We start from the raw sequence: 23,497 nt of genomic DNA, 5'->3' as shown, positions 1-23,497 counted from the left end.
TTGTACTTTGTCCTCTATTTTTTTTTTCAGTGAGACAGCGTTCTCCACCCTAGAGTTTCATACAATAATACCTAGAGAGGAATCTGGCGCTGCAATCGTGTACCCTCATTCCTCCGTGCCTCAGAGGAATTATGTACAGGCTTCGGATATGATCATACTAGCCAGCAAACTGTCTACGAATCTTTTTCAACAGTTCCAGCTTCGTTCTTTGTGTGGAGTTTGTAGTGGTGTGGGTGCAATCGACTGAACCCAGACAACACTCGACGACCTGAGGTCGTCCTCATATGGTACAAACGTCCTCGGCAGTTTCAGGACGTCCTCATTTGGTCCTCTAGTCGACACTTGCAGGATTATCCCCAAAATGCCCCTTTGAGACCTTTTTAAGGACGAAGAATTGTCCTGATATCGTCTGCTCGAGGACGTTTTGAGGATATGCATGTTTCGTAGGTGCATGCAGCTTTCGCAATTCGTGTTTGGTTAATTTTCTGGCTGTTAACGAATAAGTCCACGGGATTTCGTATGCCTACTTTCGAGTCATAATAGTAAAGTACTTCTCGATCATTAAAATGAGATAGTTACACGAGGAAGCACTTCAAGCCAACACGAGAAAGACGTGTTCTTTTATTTATTATTTATTTATTTACTTTGTAAGTGATCGTAGGCCAAACTTTCTGCCTGCACGTTTTCGTTGGTCGTGATCTACCGCCGACGTGCATACGGAATTATATCGCACTGACTGTGGTCTGACCCGTTTCCCCAATGAACGCACGTGCGGCAGACCAATTTTGGTGCGAGTATAAACGGTGTCGGCTCCAAAATGAATGCAGGCGTGAAAAGTGTGAATAGCGAGCACGTTATTCTCGAGTGTCCAGTGTTGCAATGCCGCACGGTCCCATCGAGCAGACGACAACTGACCATGCTGACGACTGGGCTGGCTTAGGTTATCGTGAATAGAGCAGCATTGGAACTAGAACGCTGTGGGAAAACGAGTGGGCGACTGAAGTTGTGGTGGTGCTAACAAAAAAAAAGCAGTACCTTAATGCGGTCACCATGCGCAGTCAAGGTGCTTTTAAATCTGGATGTCTACGACACTGTTTACCCATTTTAAAGTGACGCAACTATCATCATCATCATTATGGGCCTGCAGTAAGTCAAGTCGAGTCATTGGTCGAGTCAACATTCCAATACAACACCATAGAGGAAGCTTCTCGCAGAAGCCCTCAAAGAATCGTAAGCATGCCAGGTGAGTGTCTTCTGTTAAATTTTCATATTGAAGTTGTAAGCCGCAAAGGTAAATAAATAAAAAAAGAGAGGACAGTTGATTTTCAGCCTCGCGCTGTATATCTTTACTGCTTATTCATGTATGTATGTACAAACCAACTGACTAGCCTAACAACGTGTTCTGGTGGTGGGTGTTCTTTGGTCTAGCCACCATTCTACTGTGCTCTGTGCTGTTCAAGATGGCTGAGAGCGCGGATCGCAAATTTCGGCGTGAAATTAATCGGCGCGTCAATGCTAGTTTTCAGCTTATTGACAGTGAGGCCGATGTCATAAATGACACGCGGTACGTTGACCGAGATTCCCGCAACGCCGAAAGAGAGAGCGACTTGCCCTCCGAGGCTTGTGCGGTCGACCTCGAAGACGGCCATCGTCGCCTTTGTGTTCATGACAGAGAACGGCCTTCGGCACACTCCTCGATCGTTCCAGAAACGGATGTGCCCCAAGGACACGTTTTGATTTCTGGCGACGCGTGCTACCCCAGCGGCTGCAGTGTTTCTGTGCCTCACGATCACACAGACTTCGAACGGCGTGCCTTCCATGACAGCAGCGCTGCGGCTTCGACTTCGGCGACCTCGCAGGTGAGGCAGAGGGATTCTTTCGAATTGGCACCGACTGGGAGTAACGAAGAGCAAGTTTGTGAACGCGGCAGTGTGGACAGCTTGCTGGCCTTTCGTGAGAGACTGCAAGCGTGGGCCTTACAATCTCGCGCATCGCACACTTCAGTTACATCGCTCTTGAGAGTACTACAGTCCCACGAATGCTTCAGCGCGCTCCCTTCAACTGCAAGGGCATTGTTACAGACGCCCAAGAAGTGCCTGGAAGTGTTGCAGCTGGCCGGCGGGAAATACCATCATTTCGGCCTCAGTGCAGGCCTACAGCGAGTGCTGCAAGATTGTGCAGAACTACCAAGAATTTTGAAGCTTAGCTTCAACATTGACGGTCTGCCGGTTTCAAAAAGTTCACGGGGCCAATTTTGGTGCATACTGGGACGCATAAGTAATTTGGAGGACAAAGCACCATTTATAGTGGGTGTTTTTTTCGGAAGCAGCAAGCCCAACAACGCGAATGATTTTTTGCGACCATTTGTTTGTGACATAAATGCTGCTATCACAACAGGGATTACCATTGGAGAAACTGCAATTCCTGTTAGCTTGTATGCCCTCATATGTGATGCACCAGCAAAGGCATTTGTATTATATGTCAGAAGCCACACAGGCTATTACAGCTGCACCAAATGTGACGTAAAAGGTGTCTACTGTGAGGGCAGGGTGTGCTTCCCAAACGTCAATGCTCGCAAGCGAACAGATGACAGCTTTCGCTTAAAAGTCCAGGAGGAGCATCACACAGGCGAAAGTATTCTTGAGGAACTTCCTTTTGACCTAGTGAAAGATATACCATTAGATTACATGCACCTTGTGTGCTTGGGTGTCATGAACAAGCTCTTGACACTGTGGGTACGTGGCCCAAAAGTGACCAGACTTGGAAGCAAAGTGCGTCTTGAGATGTCGGAAAAAAATTCTCAAATTGCACGGTGTGTTCCATGTGATTTTAGCCGAAAGCCGAGGAGCATTGCTGAACTTGATCGGTGGAAAGCGACTGAGTTTCGCTTTTTTCTTTTATATGGAGGACCCGTTGTTTTGTCATCACTGATTCCTGCACACATGTACAAGAACTTCTTAGCTTTACATGTGGGGATCTCTGTTCTTTCCACACCAGCTGCACCTGCAAGTGAGATAGAGTATGCCGGAAACATGCTCAAGTTTTTTATCCGGACATTCATAAGCATTTATGGCAAAGAGCATGTTTTTATTGTCGCATTTTTTATTTATGGCAAAGAGCATTTTTTATTTATGGCAAAGAGCATGTATTTATTGTCTAGGGAATACAGTTTTTTTTCTCTTTAGATTAAAATCTTTGCAAGTGCTAAGCAAAACGTTTTGTCTTATAGCTGTGCCAGTCGTAAGCAGCATAATTGCTTATTTGCAATTTCGGAACAATGTACTAACTGTAGTTGCTTTATCAAGTGTAAATACCTGATGTCTCAGAAAAATTGAAGCGAAGGTGCCACAATTAATACTTTTAATTCATAAACAACTGTTGTCGCCTATTTAGTGTAGAGAACATGCCTCTTGATCACAGTGGAAATGAGGACTGTGTGTCACTTTGATGGCGATGAGCACGCTTTTACCCCATAAATGAAGAGTTATATTTTAAACATTTTTTTTTTGCTTTCGTTGGGAAAGTGATAGTGGCATCACTTTGCTGCAAAAACTATGGCAACTGTTATATGTATGGTCTGGTCACACATTGTTTCAGTGCTTAAAACATTAAAGTATCTGTTTCTGCTTATTCTATTTTTCACAAATTCACTTAATAACCTAACTTTCAACAATTTTTCTGAACTTATTCCAAGTTTTTGTTGAAAACTAGGTTGTAAATATATGGGTACACTGAATCACAGCACGCAATGAAGGTGCTTCATCTCAGTGTCAACTCTGCATGCGTATTCAGGTCCTAAAAAGGCATCACTGAGCATGCTAACAAAATAACTGAAGCCATGTAGGCACAAATTTCTAAAACCGACAATAATGTGCAGAGAAGCCATAAACAACTGTGTGCTTGTTTTGCTGTGTTTAGTAGCACTTCTCATTTTCAATGTTATCTCAGCTTTTGCCATTTTATATGTTGCAATTCAGCGCTATTACTTCATGAACACGTCTTTACAGAATACGTGCGTCAACTCATGCGAATTTCGCAAACTATCCTGATGAGGCTAGAGCAGCTGGGACGACAGGTTGATGCCATGCAGCAGCACCTTTTCAACACAACAGTGAGGCTTCAAGATGAGACAAATGATGATGTGGTTTTGACACCGGTCAAGGATATTGACCAATTTCTAAGTCTTGAGGGGAGACTTGCTGCTGATGGCAACATTAAGCTAAAGCTTGTACGTCATTCATTATATTTTTCTATAATTTTTTTTTCTAGTCACTGCATTAAGCTACTCTTCTAAAAAAAATAATGACCTCAAAACTGTACAGATACAGCAGCTTGCTGGCCTTGGTGGCTCAACTTTTGGGGCAGCAGCCAGGAGGATGCTGGAGCTTCTGCTAAGCCTTGAGGTTGCTGTGCAGTTCAGCTGGGCAGGCCAAAAAGGCAAAAGGAAGTTTGTGGATCTAGGTGTCACAGATGTCATTTGCAGTGAGTAATTTGTTTCACAACACCATGTGCTGCAAGAGCCGTGTTTGAGTACAGACATTTCTAAGTCTGTTATCCACATTATCTTTCATTTGAAGTCAATAGCAAAAGAACAATCTTTTCATGAAAGCATTAAATTTTTTAGGATGCTTGCTAATTAAAATTATGTGCTTAAACATGGAAAATTTTTAGCATGAAATATCTGTTGTCAGTAAGAAACCCTGCAGCTTCTTCAAGCACACTAGTATACTTGCATGGCACACATACGCAAGCATTCACTACTTGCAGAAGTTATTATCAGGTAGCACTACTAGGCATTCTTAACTGTAGTGGAAATCTTATGTACAGATGAAAACTAACAGATGGAAGCTCATAGTGATCACTGAGGATCTCTAAACAGGAATAAGTACCTAAGACAAGCTGGTCAACATTTTCATACATGGACGTATTTTCGTCAAAGGCGCCTCATCATTCTTTGCATGCTAGGTTTCAAAAAAGTTACAATGATGTCTTCTTCGTGGTGTTCTTCTTGTAATGCAACACATAGTGTCAATGTCAGTACTCTTGAAATTAACATGGGGAAGGATGGCAAGGACCTTTAATGATGATGTGCCCACCTATCAAAATGTCGATCATGCTGACTAGAGGTACTTCTTCAAACAACCTATGTAGCATTATATTAATGTATTATGTTTGTGTAATTCCTGTTTTATGAACTTTGTACTTTTTCAGAGGCCGTGAGGCGAAATTTTCCGGAAACAAAAAAAAATGACATCGAGTGTGTGATTAAAGTGTGGCTTCGGCATGCTGGGGAAAAGCTCCAGAAGCAGCGCTTAAGAACTTCTCGCACTCACCATGAGGGTGAGTTTTATTATCTGTGCTGTTGAAGCTATCATAACATATGATACTTTTGCTGTTATAGTTTAAATAATTTTCTTGCCTTACTCGAATTTTGATGTGTATGCAAGCATGAACTATATAAATCATTTTCACCATTATATAATGGCTAGTTCGTACCTGCACATTATGGTAATATAATTTTCATTTTATGCTTTCAAATCTGGCATGCTGTTATTGTCTTAATATTCTTATTGATACTCTAAATTCACTTGTGCTTCAAGATATGCTGCTTTCTATTACTACAGAATGTCTTCAAAGTGTCGCGTTGTCAAGCCCATCGGATGAAGACCTCTGAAGGCACAGGGCAAGAAGTCTCATCTAGTGAAAACTGCCAAGTTTCATTCCTGAAAATAAACATGTTTTCTGTGCATTGCTGTTTTTATTGCTATACTTGAAGAAATTGTTACTGAAACCTCACAGGCAGTGCTTTAAAGAGTGTGCATGTTCAGGCACTTTTGATTGATCAGTTGTCATTTCAGCGCTCCAAAAGAAGAATTAGAGCAACTTTTCGTAAGGTCTGATGAGTGCCTAGGTCTTGTATGCTTCGTCCTCAAAAAGTACTAGACTCATCATAATGTGCTCTTTTCTGGATGCCCTGAGGACGATCTGAGGCCGGACAAACGGACTGGTTTAGGACCACTTGAGGTTCATTTGAGGGCTTCCTCAGGTCATACTTTCGTACGGTGTAGGTCATCCTCAGGACAACCTCAGGTTGTCGGAGCGTTGTCTGGGAAGCTGCGCCTTTGTTGTTAAAAGAAGCTGAAAACTGCTAGACCTCGCAATTAACTGCAACGCTGGATTGACAGTTTGAGCGAAGCATTGATTGATATGTGGGGTTTAACGTCCCAAAACCACTATTTGATTATGAGAGACACCGTAGTGGAGGGCTCCGGAAGTTTTGACCACCTGGGGTTCTTTAACGTGCACCCAAATCTGAGTACACGGGCCTACAACATTTCCGCCTCCATCGGAAATGCAGCCGCCACAGCCGGGATTTGATCCCGCGACCTGCGGGTCAGCAGCCGAGTACCTTAGCCACTAGACCACCGTGGCGGGGCTGTGCATAGATGTAGCGTCCCATACTTGTGCAGGATATTACATCGCGTTCACGTTTTTTGTTAGTGCGTCTGGTCAAAACTCCTTGAAATAAACTGCAAACAAAGGCGACGTGAAGTGGACACACCACCACGCTCTTTAGATTCGACTTCACAACAAAACGAGAGGTGCGTTGTGGACAGACCACTTGACATCGCAGCAGACAAAAAAGTGTTTCTCACTTAATACTGCACTGGTATTTACATAAATAAAATTTACGTACTTTTGAGGGCAAAACAAAAGTGTTCATTTCGAAATGTTTTAAATAATAATTATTTACACCTGTTGGTGCCAAATCTCGAACGCTATGGCAGAGAAATGCGCACCCTAGTGGTTAAATTTGTCCAGGTTTTAATTTTTACCACCTAGTCACAAAAACATTTTGCAATAAAGTTTGCGTAGAAAAAAATTAGGCGAGTTTCAGTTAGACATGCATTCATATCACTTTGTTTTACATACAGCAAACAAGTGTCTTGAATTTCAAGAACGTGATCCACTCGAAGCAGATCCGAAGCCTGTACTTCCCATGACTCCCAATATAGTGAACTAGAATATTCTAGTACACTATACTCCCACGAGGGTACAAGCGCTGCTGAAGTCGCCCACGTATAGGCACTATCGCCAGATTCCCCTCTAGGTATTATTGTATGAAACTCTGTTTTCTCTGCAATGTTCTGTATAAAAATACAAATCTCAAAGGCCCTGTCTTTCAATCGACTGTCCTCTAAGCTCAAGTTGCGCCTGCTACGCCGTACTCAAAGATGCGTATTATTAAAGTAATACAGTGCCTAAAATAAAGCAGTGAGTCTACTTTGTCGCAAGCCAAAGGGAAAACCGCGGTGTTTTATGCGATGATGCAATGATGCCCTCCAGACCAATGTTCCTTACGCGCGGAATTCAAATGTGAAGTGTCAAACTAGGTTTTGAGTAAAATGGACACATAAGACGTTTTAAACAAAAACTATTTTCAGTGAATGTCACGATTCTCTGGGTGTATTACTGCAAGAAATAAAGCTGCTTCTACGTCGTCTAAGCTTGCACACTTCCTATCTTAGTCGTGCCCCGAAAAGTCTGCATACTTATCGTTTTGATAGCAAAAAAGGCATCAATAAGGCCATCCTCTCTTCATTATATGCATATGTACATTTATCTTGCAGTTGCAGTTGTGCGAAGAAACACACAGGGAGCCTGAAAAGATAAGAACAGCTGCGTCCACATACAACGAGGACGTCTTCTATAATCTTCTATTCTATTTCAACTCCTTATGTGATTTTCTCTCTCCCTCTACTTTCAACTCCTTCCCCATGACAAGTCAGCCATTCGCATATGCTGGTTAATCTCTGCTTTTTAATAAATAGTTCTTTCTCTCCCTTTCTCTCCTGATCCTTCACATGCATCAGGAAAAAGAGTGCTCACTCAGCAAGTTTTGTGTTAGAAAGAAAGGGAACACTCAATGTCAAACTCTGCTCCATTTCTTTGGACATTTCTACTCCGTAAAGGGTCATCAAGCCGCAGTACTGTCAAATTTTGTCCAATTTATGCTAAATGCAGATCGCATTTTTTTATGCACCATTAGAGCGTCGGAACGAATATTACAGTTGCGAATATTTGCTTTCCCGGCTGATAGGCGATAAAAAGGTGCATTTGTCGTTATTTATATGTTAATATACTGTGAGAAAGCAAAAGAAGCAATTCCGAAGCACTTCAAAGCTGCAAACCAAGAATAAAAAAATGGCAGCATATCCACGGAGTGAATGATGGAGAGCGGGGCGAAGCATTCGTCCGTCCATGCGTCCGTCTGTGTGGCCGTCCATGCGTCTGTTTGTGCGCCCGTCCCTGCGTTCTTTCGTGCATCCGCCCCTGCGTCCGTTCATGCGTCCATTAATGCATCTGTTTGTGTGTCCGTTCGTTCATCTATTCAACACTCCAAGTCCCACCATCTCGCATCTTTTTATCATATATTCCCCATATAGAAGCACCGCCATCCAGCGGACATTCCAAGGACTAAACGAGAGGTGGCACACGCACACTTTCTTACGGCCTGCGCTTTGGGTCCACTTCCCACCTTTAACCACCTCGAGTTCATGGTATATTCTAGTTCACTGTATTCATGGCACTGCGACCAAACACTCGCTAAACCTTTCGAAAACCAAGGAGGTTACGCCCAGCGAGTATAACGTAGCAACCTTTCCCTGTCAGATAGGGCTCAATTTACATGCCAATGGCTGCTAATGAGAAATGAGAGACAGGAGAATTCGGCTTTTACTTTCTTACGGCTTGCGCTTCGTATCTACTTCTCATTTTTAACCACCTTGAGTTCATTCATGGTATATACAAGTTCATTGTATTCATGGCACTGCGGCTCAACGCTCGCTAAACCTTTCTAAAGCTAAGGAGGTTACACCCAGCGAGTATAATGTAGCATCCCTTTCTTGTCCGATAGTGCTCAATGTACATGCCAATGACTGCTAATAGGGATCGCAGCGTGCGCGTTGACTAAAAGCCGAATGCTCATGTCTCTCATTCCCCATTAGCAGCCATTCGCATATACATTGAGCACTATTTTTTATTGTTAAACAACTCACAGAAGAAATCTCTCACTGGCACCACCTTGGAGGTCAAGTGTTATACCTATTTCGGGTATGTGCCACTGGTGGTTACATACGAGGGACGCCAAGCCACGCCATAAGGGGCTTCGCCCCTAAAAAGCAGGCGCTAGCATCGTAAGAAAGATGTGTAAATTTAAGGGCTCGCTTTCTCTGTCACACACATATTAATAATGAGAACTAACAGATAATGATGCCAAGAGAAAGTATAGGGGGTGATACTAGAAGTAAATGTAATGTAAATGTGGACAAAACTTGATAAAGATATAATTTGCCGCTGGCACGAGACCGCTGCATTGCGCTATGAGTTCAATTTGTGTTGTCTGAAAAAAAGTACTTACTGCTAACAAAGGCTACCATGATTTTTTTTTCACAACAAAAATTCATAAAGAACATGTTCCGTCCGTTTAGTTGTCACAATGTCTCAGAGGAGGTTAAGCGGCACAATGAAACTTCTGGATTACTCCAGCGACATTTGTGTGGCATTAAATATCACTGATCCTTTTGTGGTTCGGAACTCTGATGAAGTGCTTGAATTTTTCCGGAAAAATGAAAATCCCTCGAAGTGAGATTTCGCATTTTCCATTGATGCTGAGAGACAGAGAGAAATAAACATTTAATGCCGAAACAGTGTTCTGACCGATGCCCGATGTCATTCCCCTCAGCGGTGGCTACATGGTTAGAGTGTTCGCTACCAATGTGGGAGGTACCGCGCTCGATTCCCAGTGCTGATCGCAGAACCCACCGGGTTTTCTCAATGGGTAGAGGAGTACACCAACGTGGCGTAAGGTTGTTTCTGGCTACTCATCCGGAAAGGTAGCCCCATAAGGTTCTGCGAAGGCCCCGGGGCGTACCTTGATCCACCACAGCCTTGGTGAAATAGTTGAGCATCTGCCGCTGCTGTGGCAGGCAGAGAATTTCGGCCGCCAGGCACTGGTTAAACAAGCACAGTCGAACTTCTGGCCTATTGCTCGACAGAACGAAGTACATAGTTGCGCCAACCTGCAGTGTTGCCTACCAACCTACGGGTTCCCTATAGTCTCGGAAACCTCTGGCTTTGACTGCCCTCTTGGCCCTGGCGACAAGTTTTCACTGGTCTTCCGGGTCCTCTAGGACGAGCTTGGCCTCCTATATGTTTCGATTAGGTGGTCGTGATTCGTTTTTGGTGCTTAGTTCACCATCCTCTTTGGTCGCAATGTGTTGTTTGCATGGTATTGGCATTCCAAGAGCAAGTGCGAGATGACCGGTACGTTTCAGAGTGGGCACAGATATCCATGTTTCATTGGATAGAGGTGGTGCATCAATGTTCCGTGTATGTTGCTTTCGGGCGTATGACACGCTTCCTTCTTCAGTCGGTTTTGGGTGCGTTGGAGGTTACACCCGTCACTCCAGTCTTTAGTGTCGAGGTAGTGACAAATAGGTGTTTTGTACAACCCCCATCTCTTCGGCCATGGGTTGGGTATCCTGTGGCCTGAAGGGAGCCCGGCTGATGTGCTCGCGGGTAGCGGTATGATGTAATGGAGGAGGTGGTGGTTGTGATATGCTGCAAAGGCGAGGTTATAGCCTGGCATAAATGACCGGTAATTGTTCCACCTGAACATCTCTTGAACTATAGGGGTCCGTCATCAAATGTCACTCAGCCCAGTGTCTCGCAGGAACGACATCAGGATCCATTGCACACTCCTTCTCGCCGCCATGGGTTCTCTCGGGAAAAATGACATCTTCAAATGTCCTGTGCTTGTGAGAACCTTTCTGCAAGTTGTGTACCATCTTTGTTCTTTCTCTGTCAAACTTCGGGCGCACTCAAATGTTTGATGCCGCCAATGTCACCACAAAAGACACAAAACGGGAAGACGCCTCACACAGTCTTCAATGACCAAGCCGGCGTGTTTGCGGAGTCAATTCTTTACCGGTGAAGCAGCGTCGCTTGTTTCCTAGAAAGCCCTTGGACGCGTGACTGACGTGGAAACTTGTGGATCGCCCTGATGTGATTGCGTATTTCACCTTATTGCTTTGGTATAAGTTCTAAGTTTTATTCTTCAGCCTGACATTCTCAGGAACGTAAAGCATGCTATCGAGGAGTCGGACCCTCAGAACTTTCGCAGCTCTTCCGGCCTTTTGACTGAAAGTTTTTTTAGAATTGCTTTTTTTAGAAAGTTTTTAGAGCCTATTCACTGTATTCGGAGTTTTCCTAAGTACAAATACCCCCAATAAGTAATTAATCATCCCCACTACCTGTTTATTTTCCTCCACAATCACGTGACCATATTGTAACTCTTATCTTGCCAAGACACTTTTTTTTAATGACCAGTTCTTAATACAGATGCAAAGTGTATGGGGAGCATCGCTCCCATTTTAAGCACAATGATTTTAGGAAACTGTGAAAGAAGCATTGCAGTGCCTATTAATCAGACTTTTAGAGCAAAACATATTTAGATGTGTGAACGATTGCCTGGTGGTGCTAAGGGGGCGTGTAGTCTCACGAGTGAAATAAATGCGCCTGGAGTATTTCAAAGTTGTTTAGTTTTTGTTCAAAAGGCCTAAAGTTCACGCATGAATAGCCGGAAGGGGGAATCAGTCAATTTCTCGATGCTTGTTTTAACTGTCCGAGAAGTGCACAGGCTGGAGCTACAGGCCATGGTAAAAAAAATGCTGATCAGAGGTACGATTCGACCAATTCTAAGCTAATAAAATGATGCATGTAGTCCTCGCTCCTACGGCATTGCGTCCACTCACGTAGTCAAACTTTCTCCTCGTTGAGATCACCGACGACGCAACTTATAGCAGGGGTCAACAACGTTTTGAGGGGTAAGGCCGGGTCGAATCAAGGTGACATTGTGTTGTCCAGGGTGTGGGAGAAGGGGCTTTGTTGCTGAAGAGAAAAATTCTGGGAGTAGACAATTATGCATCCAAGCTGGAAAAGATATCATGTTAACTTTAAGGATACATGTCACAAGGTTGCAAAAGAGCGAGAGAGAGAGAGAGAAAGGCAAGGTCGGGAGATCAACCGGATGTTGGCATCCGGTTTGCTACCCAGCACTGAGGATGGGGAAACAGGGCCAAGAAAGAGGGTGTAGAGAGAGAGAGAGAAATAAAAAAAAACGCACGTGCACTCAGGAGAAAGCAAAAACGCACACAGGAAGGGCGTTCTGGCTAGACCGTTCAAAAGGGTCGGTTGCAAAGATAGGTTACTTATCAAAATTTCACTTGATGTCAGAACTGCTACGGCTTCCTCTGCACAGCTCATTTCCTGGGGCACGCCCAACAAGCGTCTTAGAAATAAAGTGGATAACGATTTCGGCCTGTGACAAGGAGATAGCAAGTTTTGACGTCGTGCTGAGTACCACATATTACCGCTCCACGGGCCGCATGCCGCCCCCGGGCTGCAGGCTGCCGCCCCTGACATGTAACATTCATTATTGACCCAGAACGTGTACAGATTAGGTAGATTTCCATAGCCATTTTTATGATAGGAGCACCGACAAGACTGGTGTTGTCTTTGTTCGCTGTCCTGGTAAAGATGGCACATGCAGAGTGAGGGCGCGCAGGGGTACATCTTAGGCACACTGTCCGTGGCTGCTGTTGGATAATTGGTGCTTCGTCCTGTAGGTGAAATAGACAAAGATTTCAAATTATATATGTATACCTCATCCCCTGATGAAGGGAGGAACCTCCCGAAACTGTTGGGAAATAAATTTATCCTTGTTGACAACGCTCCCGTTGTGCCATGTCCCATACCTTCACGAAGACTAACTGGCCCATTGAATTATTACTCACCCCCTATATACATACATACATACATACATACATACATACATACATATATATATATTAATATATATATATATATATATATATATATATATATATATATATATATATATATATATATATATATATACATCATACCGCTACTCTCTGACGAAGGCCGTGCCACGGCCGAAACGTTAGTAAATACGATTCTTTTCTTATGTGCTATCTGCAAGTTAATTCAATATATATATATATATATATATATATATATATATATATGCGAGAAAGAGACGACATTTTTACGGCAGCATCTTTACTTAACGTTTCCAGCTGGTAGACGGGCCTTCGTCAGATTCACTGACCAGCCTTCTGCTCCACCAGCTGAAAACGTTTAGACACTTCTTGCATACAATACGTCGGGTCCAGCGTGAATGACGCTCAAAGAATATATATATATATATATATATATATATATATATATATATATATATATATATATATATATATATATATATATATATATATATATATATATATGTGTGTGTGTGTGTGTGTGTGTGTGTGTGTGTGTCTGTGTGACGAACCACACGAGAACGGTGTGGTGGAATAGTAGAGAAGGAGAAAGACGAAGACAAATAAATGATTCATCGTACAGCCATCACTTTTCTTGCGTCACACTAGTCGACAGGATCTACCATGCCCATCATCATGGCGACATCCAAGAAAGTCATCAACATCCCGAAGTACTCGGGAGCATCTACGGACGTTCCCTTTGACAAGTGGCTCCGGCTCTTTGAGGTGAGGGCTGCGGCCGCAGCGTGGACAGAGCGAGACAAGCTGTGCTGCTTCTCCGATTACCTTGAAGGTGAGGCTTTCCGATGGTTTCTCACTGAGGTTTTCAACACAGGCGCGTCTTGGGAGAGCTTATGTGAACGCATGAAGGGACGCTTTACGAGCGGCGTCGCGGATCCTTTTCGCCAATTCATTCATTGCCGGTTGCGAACAGGCCAGAGTTTGAAGAAATAATATAATGAAAAAATGTCTCTCGGACGCCTCGCCGACCTAAAGGACACGCACCTTATATCAGGGCTCATCGACGGCTTCCCTGCGCATATGGAGATGGCGCTTGATGGGATTACCTCATCTACACCAGCGGCATGGCTTACAGCTGCTTTTCGTGTAGAGTCAACCATGCAGAGAGTGAAGTTACATCGCTTTCCCCCAGCTCGGAATACACAGATTAACGTAACAAGTGACAGAACCAGTCAGCGTCTACGTAATACCCCGGTACGAACACCCGTGCGCGAGTGCAAACACTGCGCGATGGATGACTTACCCAGACAGATGCACTGGCATAATGAATGCCCACGATGCGCAAGCATTTCCGCCCTCTCCACCAACCAGGGAAACAAGGAGGGCGACCCAGAGTTCATATAATTCAGTTTGATGCCCTCATTAACGGGTACCCTGTCAGCGCTACTCTTGATACCGGAGCTACGATTACCTGTATCAGCGAAACAGTGCTGAAGGCACTTCTCCTGCAAATAATGAGGAATTCATGCATCTCAGTTCAAGAAGTCAGTCACATCATCTACCAAAACTTTGGGTCGCGTTAATCTAAAGGTACAGATAGGAAAAGTGACAAGAGAAATTCAGGCTCATGTTCTACAAAGCATGAAGAGCAACTTCTTGGCTTGGATAGTGCTTGTTTATTTAACTTGTCGGTGGACCTTGACACCATGACTCTACGCCAAGGGAAAGACATCCTCCATTCTCGTACACAAAACCACATCACGGCTAACATGGGCGCGTCTTTGCAAGGTGTTGAAGTTTGCGATGTACTACATCTAAATAAAACTCAACAGTTGGCATTGAAGCAGCTTATCCACAAGTACGATGACATTTTTTCCAAGTCACAGACAGACATTGGGTGCATCAGTGGCGAAATGCATCGCATATTCATCTCACCAACAATGTTCCCATTCGTAAAGCTCCCTATCGATGTTCAGAAACCGACAGAGTTGAAATGAACAGACAGATCAACGAGCTTTTCAAGCAAGGTGTCATACGACTGTCTACCTTCCCATACGCTGCGCCAGCACTTCTGGCAGAGAAAAAAAGAGAAGTACGCACGCGCTTCTGCATCGACTATCGCAAGCTGAACGACTTGACGTTGCCTGATTATCAGCCCATCCCTCGCATAGATCACGTTCTCGATTCTCTGGGGAAATGTACGTACTTCTCGACGTTAGACATAATGTCAGGTTACTGGCACGTCAAGATTCACCATGATGACATTCCGAAAACGGCGTTTGTCACACGTACCGGTCACTACGAGTTGCTCGTCATGCCTTGTGGTCTTCGGAATGCTCCGGCCACCTTGGAACGAGCTGTCAAATTTATATTGGCAAAAAACCGTTTGCAGAACGTCACGAATTACTTCGATGACATTGTTGTCTACTCTGACACGTTTCCAGACCATCTGAGGCATCTGTAGGGCGTTTTGAAAGCTTTCAAAAGCGAATGCGTCAAGCTGAAATTAAAGAAATGTCGATTCGCTCGAACCTCCATTGAGTACCTGGGACACAAGGTTTCGCATGGCACCATCACTCCAAAGCAAGGCAACGTGGATGCAATCCTACGGTTTCCGACACCATCACGCCCTAAAGAGTTGCAGCGTTTTCTCGGCACTGTCAACGTTTACCGTCGATACATCGACCACTTCAGTCAAATCGCTCACCCACTGACGCGCCTGCTCAGCAAAGACGCCACCTGGAACTGGGATTCGGAGTGTGAACTGGCTTTCACTCAGCTCAAGAAATGCGTGAATTAAGAGCCAATCCTTAACATCTACGATGCCACTAAGCCTTGTGTGCTATACTGCGATGCATCCAACAGAGGTATCGGCGCCGTCTTGAAGCAGGCTGATGATAAAGGTAGAGAACACCCAATTGCATATCATTCAGGGAAGTTACTAAAACACGAAATTAATTACGCCATCGCAGAACTCGAATGTTTGGCAATTATTGACGCCATTGATAAATGGCACTGCTATCTACACGGGAAACCCTTCACTGTTATCACAGATGATGCAGCGTCGCAATGGCTTAAAAGAATCAAGAACTCCCGAGGCCGACTTTTCCGGTGGTCTTTGAAACTCTCCATGTACGACGTGAACATCAAACACCAAAAGGTCATTGACAACATTGAAGCTGATGCACTATCTCGAAGCCCGCTAGTTCAACTCCAATCTTCTGAGCAACTGCGAGAGCATCACGACAAACCACCCGGAAAGCATACCATTGAGAACAGACTGAGTATAGTGACACGCAGAGGAATACGAAAAGTCTATGTGCCTTTTGCCCTCTGGTCTTCTCTTCTGCAAAAAGCTCATGACGCTTTCGGTCATGTCGGGGTAAAGAAGACGTTGCGGCTTCTCTCCCCACAGTACTATTGGTCCGACATCATCACGACGTGAGCGAGTACATACGCCACTGCGATACTTGCCAGCGCTGCAAGAAACCGAAGACCAAACGATTTGTTTCCTTGGAGTCTTTGCCACCAGCGGAACAACCATTTGATCTTCTGGCCATGGACATTATCGGAGGTTTCGGCAACTACGGCTCATCCAAAAGATTCATTCACTTAGCCGTTGATCATGCCACCCGTTATGTCTGGGCTTTTGCACACAAGAATGAGACTTGCGACGCGTACATCTCCTGCCTGAAGAGTATCTTCGCTGCTGGAAAGCCTCGGAAGTTCCTTTCCGACCGCGGCACAGGATTTACCGCCGGCAAATTTAAGCAGTTCCTCAACCACAACAATATTCATAAGCTTTTAACAAGCTCACAACGCCCGCAGTGTAATGGCCTAAACGAGCGCACTAATCAGACGATCGTTACTCGCCTCCGATGCAATATTAACGACGAACCCCGAAAACCGTGGCCGCTTCTCCTCTCGGACGTTGTCGACGAGTACAATAGAACACCTCACGAAGTCACAGGCTACCCACCCTGCTTTCTTATGTATGGCACACCATCGTATCCCTGTCTTCTTTTAGGCGTTACCGAAAATCTGCAGGAAGCTCGTACAAATGCAGTCCGCAATTCAGAGGCATATCACGAGAAAAACAAGGTCATATATGACAAGAACTTCCTTCCATTAGAGCTTGAAGTGGGAGACTTCGTTCTATATGAAACACCCTGGCACCCGAACCGCGGCAAACTCAGCGCAATCATGGAAGAACCCTATACGATCATACGCAAGATTTCGGCAGTTAACTACGAGATCGACCACTCGGTCGCCAGAGTGACATCGTTCATGTCGAGAGACTTAAACGATATCATTCGCCCCTGCATCTACGTCTCTCTTGGGGGAGGGGGAAGCGTGTGACGAACCACACGAGAACGGTGTGGTGGAATAGTAGAGAAAGAGGACGACGAAGACAAATAAATGGTTCATCGTACAGCCATCACGTCTCTTGCGTCTTATATATATATATATATATATATATATATATATATATATATATATATATATATATATATATATATATATATATATTGTTGCGTACATGCACGATGACAAAGAAGCGTATACGGTGAACGCTCTTGTCGCCCAGAGCAAGAGAGGAGAAAGAGGATCAGGGGGATCTTTAACCAGTTGGCCGCTTCTTAGCTGCCCCTCACGACCTAATAAACGGCCCCTTTCAACGTCTACCAGTCTCTTTCAAACGTAACAGAGTGGTGGAGGTGCGGGGTACCGAGACGTCGGGTGTCGAGGAGGCATGCGCTGAGAGCGTCGTTCATACCGCGACGCGGGAAATCTGGTTGTCATCCTTGACTGTGGGGCTGGGCTGTACTCCACAGTTGCCGGGCTCATCGTCGGTTGCCATGGGGTTAAAGAAGGCACATCCATAGCCTCACGTGGCAGACACAACTTGTGATGGTCAGCTGTCGAACACGACATTTCTCGGTGGGACAGTTCCTCACGAACAATCTGTTAAATGGTAGAAAAAAGGTCAAGGCCAGGATTCGTGTCCACACTGGCAACAGTTGTAACGCTAGCCAGCCGACCAAACTTGGGCACAATTCGACGCATCTTGAGCGTTTCAAACGTTCGGCAATGCTGAATGACGTCTGACACAGAACTGAGGCTTTCTTTTCCAATTAGAAAATTATACACGTCCTCAGCAATCCCCTTCAGCAGATGCCCAACTTTGTCCTCTTCCGACATGGTAGCACAGACCACCTTGCACAGCCTTAACACTTCTTCTATGTAAGTGGTGCATGTCTCACCTGGTAGCTGTGCCCGTTGAGACAGTGTTTGCTCAGCCCGCTTCTTTCTAGCAATCGAGTCGCCGAAACACGCCCTGAGCTCTTCAACAAAAAGATCCCACGTCGTGAGTGCATCCTCGTGGTTCTCGTGCCATACCAGTGCGGTGTCGGTCTGGGAGAACACTACGTTGGCTAGCATAGCGGCTGCATCCCAACCGTTGGACTTGCCCACACGTTTGTACTTGGTGAGCCAGGTGTCGACATCTTCTTCGGCTTTTCCTCCGAAGGGCGATGGAACTCGGTAGTATGAAAGCGGGCGAGATGGTGCCGTCCTGGAAACGCCTGCTTCTTCGGGCATGTCGAAGTCACTCACGGCAGATGGTGGGAGACCGGCAAGTCGACGGCTTCGTCGAAGCTGTGGCAGTGATTGTTCCGTAGTTGAAGCGCTTACCCAGCTCCTCCACCACTCTGTTACGTTTAAAAGAGACTGGTAGACGTTGAAAGGGGCCGTTTATTAGGTCGTGAGGGGCAGCTCAGAAGCGGCCAACTGGTTAAAGATCCCCCTGATTTTTTTCTTCCTCTCTCGCTCTGGGCGACAAGTGCGTTCACCGTATACGTTTCTTTGTCTTCGTGCATGTACGCAGTACGCAGCAATATATATATATATATATATATATATATATATATATATATATATATATATATATATATATATATATATATATATATATATATATATATATATATATATATATATGTGTGTGTGTGTGTGTGTGTGTGTGACGCAAGAGACGTGATGGCTGTACGATGAACCATTTATTTGTCTTCGTCTTCCTCCTTCTCTACTATTCTACCACACCGTTCTGGTGTGGTTCGTCACACGATTCCCGACGCACCCGACCAGTACATACGTCACACAAGAGCAAATGATGACGCTCTATTCATCGACGAGCGACCGACGTTTCGACCTCAGCCAGTGTGCTATTCCTGCGGTGTGCCCGGCCACATATCGCGATTTCACAACCTTCGGATGACTCCTCGGTATCACCAACCATCCGACTTTCACGACCCTTCGAACAGCCACATGGTGTCCGGTGGCCGGCCCACATACCACCTGATGACAACTATTGGCCCAGCAACTTCCGCAACCACTCCCCGGCATCTGACAGAAGTTTAACTCCCCCACCATGACCTCGTGCTCATCGTTCTCCTTCACCGCTGCGTCGCAAAGCGCCATCTTCGCCACCGGAAAACTAGCCAGCGCGGCCCATGGGGGTGAGGTCGCTAGAAACGTGCTGCTGAAAGAAATACCTCCTGTGTGTATGTTTAAAAAAATTGCGTGTTTTGGTTGATCATGTGCCTGTGATGGCCTTGGTGGACACAGGTGCAACGATTTCCGTGATGAGTGGTTCCTTTAAAGACGTGTTAGGGTGGAAAGTTGTTTTTACCTGGGATGAAACTTCGACGTTCTGTGGAGTGAGTGGAGAGCCACTGCGCCCTATTGGTGTGTGCAGTGCTGAGGTATTTTCGGGAGGCCTTATGATAACGACAGAGTTTGCGATTATTCCTCGGTCGACATATGACGTCATTCTCGGCATGGACTTCTTGCGAGAATGTGGTGCCACTCTAGACTGTCGCACGGGGAAAGTCTTTGTGAGTGGCCAGATGCCTTCAGAACTTCTGGAAACTCCAGCGAATGACCAAACTACGCTGTGTGTCTTTGGCGATACGTTCATACCTGCGTTGTCTACCGTACGTGTTCTTGTTGTTTGTCGCGGCGCGGATTCTGACAGCATCGATGCGAGCGTAGAACCAATGCACATAAACTGCGTGAAGAAGAATGTGTTGGTTCCCCATTGTGTGGTTTTGATTGATGGCGGACGAACTGGCCTATGGACTGTAAAGTGTTCCTCTGAGCCCGTGACACTCAGCAAAGAACACGCGACCTTATCAGTGGTCGAGCTCACAGACGTGACGGAAGAACGTTACGGAACTGGTTGTCACAATTTGGACGGGGCGCTTATGGCAACGATAAATAAGTCGCTTAGCTCAAGCGAGCGCCGAACTTTAATGCATGTGCTGTTGAAGCAGGTTTCGGTATTTGACTGTGCGCAGAAGGGCAAAGTAATCCCTATCCCCCTGTCTCGAACGCGCCATACCATCAACACTGGTGCGGCAAGTCCGATTTGCCAAACACATATCGTGTTTCCCCGTCAGAAAGACAAATTATCAATGACTAAGTGCAGGAAATGATGCAAAAGGGAGTGGTACAAGAGTCAGCCGGTCCGTGGGCAGCACCGGTAGCCCTTGTTAAGAAGAAAGATGGATCTTGGAGATTTTGCGTCGGCTATCGCCGACTGAATGCCGTGACTAAAAAGAACGTACACGCGCTGCCCCGTATAGAGGACGCAATAGACTGCTTACATTCGGCCTCTTATTTTTTCTCCGTAGACTTACAATCCGCTTATTGGCAAATTCCGATGCACCCGGAGGACAAGGAAAAGGCTGCCATTGTAACCCCTGATGGGCTCTTTGAATTCAACGAGATGCCATTTGGACTGTGCAATGTACCGGCAACGTTCGAGAGGTTTATGGGCACCATTCTGCGTGGCTTGAAGTGGAACCTCTGCACGTGCTACCTCGACGACGTCGTCATCTTTGGCCGCACGTTCAGTGAACAAAACTCTCGTCTGGATACTGTTTTGAACTGCATCAGTAACGCTGGCCTAATTTTAAACTCGAAGAAACGCCACTTCGGAGACCGCAAGACGCTTGTGCTCGGGCATCTCGTTGACAAGGATGGCATCCGCCCTGACCCCCAGAAGACAGCAGCCGTTGAGGCGTTCAATGCGCCGCGTTCCGTCAAGGAGCTTCGTAGTTTCCTGGGGCTTTGTTCGTACTTCCGCTGCTTTATTCCGAAGTTTACCGACGTTGCGTATCCTCTCAAATGCCTCTTACAAAAGGACAATTCCTTTGAGTGGACTCCGGAGTGCGATTCTTCATTCCGTCAATTGAAGTTTTTGCTGACGTCATGACCCGTCCTTCAGCACTTCAGTCCTTCTGCTACGACAGAGCTTCACACGGATGCTAGCAGCATAGGTATTGGAGCCGTCTTAGTACAATGTTACGGCGACCGCGAACACGTCATCGCATACGCAAGCCGCTCCCTAAGCAGGCCGGAACAAAACTACACTGTTACAAAACAAGAATACATGGCGGTACTATTTGCAATTCAGCGGTTTAGGTTTTACTTGTACGGACGCCCATTCACAGTCGTAACCGACCACCACTCGTTGTGTTGGCTTGTCAACCTTCATGACCCTTGTGGCCGCCTTGCGCGCTGGGCACTCCGGCTACAAGGATATAGTTTTACCGTCGCTTACAAGAGTGGTCGTCGACATGCTGACGCGGACTGTCTTTCACGTATGCCACTTAGCACAAAAGACTGTGAATCCGATGAACTTGACCAGCTTGTAGCGTCTGTGTCGCCTACGTCCCCGGACTATCCCAGTTTCAGAGCAGAACAGCGGAAGGACGCTAAACTAGCACCACTATTTGCCGCTGCATCCGCTTCCACTAGTGCACGCCGTTTCAGTATGCGTGATGGACTGTTGTTCAAAAGGAACCTCTCCAGCAGTGGCGCGCGTTTCCTTCTAGTGGTCCAGGAGAGCCTGCGAACAGTTATTATGAGTGTCAGGCATGACGACCCTACATCTGGACATTTAGGTTTGGCGCGGACGCTTCACCGGACTAAAGAGCGCTTTTATTTGCCTGGTATGCAGGAGTCTGTTGAAAGTTATGTGGCAAGCTGCATGCAATGTCAGCGTCACAAACGTCCACCAACTGGTCCAGCTGGTCTTCTACAGCCGATGCCTACTCCAAGCGCACCTTTCGAACAAGTGGGCATTGACTTTCTGGGCCCCTTCCCAAAATCCGCTAAGGGCAACCGATGGATAATTGTTTGCGTCGACTACCACACACGCTACTGCGAGACGGCGGCCGTCCCCTCCGCAACTGCTAGCGAAGTCTCGTCGTTTTTGTTACAGTACGTCATCCTCCGACACGGCCCACCTCGCCTGATTATCAGCGATCGTGGACGACAATTCACAGCGGATGTCGTGGAGGAGCTACTCTGTTTATGTGAATCCCGCCTGATCACTCGACACCATACCACCCCCCAAACTAACGGGCTAACGGAACGTACCAACCACACCATTATCAACATGTTGTCTATGTATGTCTCATGCGACCACAAGAACTGGGATGACGTACTTTCGTTCATTACTTACGCGTTCAACACCGCTAAGCATGAGATTACAGGCTATAGCCCTTTGCTTTATGCACGTTTGCCCCAGCACACAATCGACACAGTATTACCTTTCTATGATCACGACAACGTCACTGTCGCCGAGACTCTCTGCCTCGCTGAAGAGGTGCGTCGCATAGCTCTACTACGCACATTGGCATCGAAAGAGAAGGCGAAGGTACGCTATGACATTCACCATCGACCAGTGATTTATCGCCGTGGTGATATGGTGTGGTTGTGGACTCCGATGCGCAAGCGCGGGTTAAGCCAAAAGTTTTTGGCCACTTACGATGGACCTTTTGTCATTGTCGACAGACTTGCAGATGTCAACTATGTAATAGCTCGTCTCGCGGCGAGTGGTCGACGAGCTGCCAAAACTCAAGTGGTTCATGTTGCCCACCTGAAACTGTACACGCCACGACAACTCGACTGACTTGTCCAGCGGCCTTCGTCTGCGCGGAGAGGAATGTTGCGCAGATGCCCGAAGACAAAGAAGCGTATAAGGTGAAGCGAGAAAGGAAGAAGAGGATCAGAAGGATCCTTAATCTTTCGGCCGCTTCTGAGCTGCCCCTCACAACCTAATAAACGGCCCCTTTCAACGTCTACCAGTCTCTTTCAAACGTAACAATATATATATATATATATATATATATATATACATACAAAGTTTTGTTAAATAGTCACTTCATATAAGTTCATTGTGCATTTCTCAAAAGTGGGTGCGTTCCACGTTTGAAGCATTTCTGTATTCATTGCGGCCTATCATAAAGGCGGTTTTACGTACTAGTAGAGTACTGGTCTGCGCATTTCGTAGGATCACAGCATGGTACCTGTTTTACATATGAGGTGGAGTCGAGATAGTGATGTGGCTATCTTGGGAATCCTAAAAGAGGTGTCATTTTTACTAAATGAAATTAATCCTTATGTGTGCTCAGTTGGTACTGTGCGAAGCTCGGGGTGGTGAAAGCGGTAGAAGGGGGAAGAGGGGGGGGGGGCGTGAAAGGTTGCGAGAGACCTTTACTCGATTCGCAGATGTACCAAAATATTAAAACAAAGATAAATATATTGAACAGATGTGGTGT

At 45.7% G+C, this 23,497-nt stretch overlaps 2 protein-coding genes across 7 annotated transcripts in view; one reads left to right on the top strand and one right to left on the bottom strand.

Annotated features, from left to right (window-relative positions):
- Positions 1-23,497, bottom strand: part of LOC119185467 (uncharacterized) — a 631,054-nt gene that overhangs the window by 107,470 nt on the left and 500,087 nt on the right. The window lies entirely within an intron of this gene.
- Positions 3,803-5,749, top strand: LOC142784694 (uncharacterized). Its single transcript, XM_075883177.1, has 4 exons — positions 3,803-4,228; positions 4,323-4,482; positions 5,212-5,340; positions 5,625-5,749. Exons 1-4 carry the CDS (start codon positions 4,025-4,027, stop codon positions 5,672-5,674), a joined length of 543 nt encoding a protein of 180 aa, XP_075739292.1. The 5' UTR covers positions 3,803-4,024; the 3' UTR covers positions 5,675-5,749.

Source organism: Rhipicephalus microplus, unplaced genomic scaffold, assembly GCF_043290135.1.
Source record: "Rhipicephalus microplus isolate Deutch F79 unplaced genomic scaffold, USDA_Rmic scaffold_15, whole genome shotgun sequence".
NCBI lineage: Eukaryota > Metazoa > Arthropoda > Arachnida > Ixodida > Ixodidae > Rhipicephalus > Rhipicephalus microplus.
This window is presented reverse-complemented; position numbering and strand designations above follow the sequence as displayed.

Coding starts and splice junctions, on each gene's coding strand:
- LOC142784694 (XM_075883177.1), top strand. CDS start 4,025: ATGCGAATTTCGCAAACTATCCTGATGAGGCTAGAGCAGCTGGGACGA. Junction 4,229..4,322: donor GCAACATTAAGCTAAAGCTT/GTACGTCATTCA, acceptor AAAACTGTACAG/ATACAGCAGCTTGCTGGCCT. Junction 5,341..5,624: donor TTCTCGCACTCACCATGAGG/GTGAGTTTTATT, acceptor CTATTACTACAG/AATGTCTTCAAAGTGTCGCG.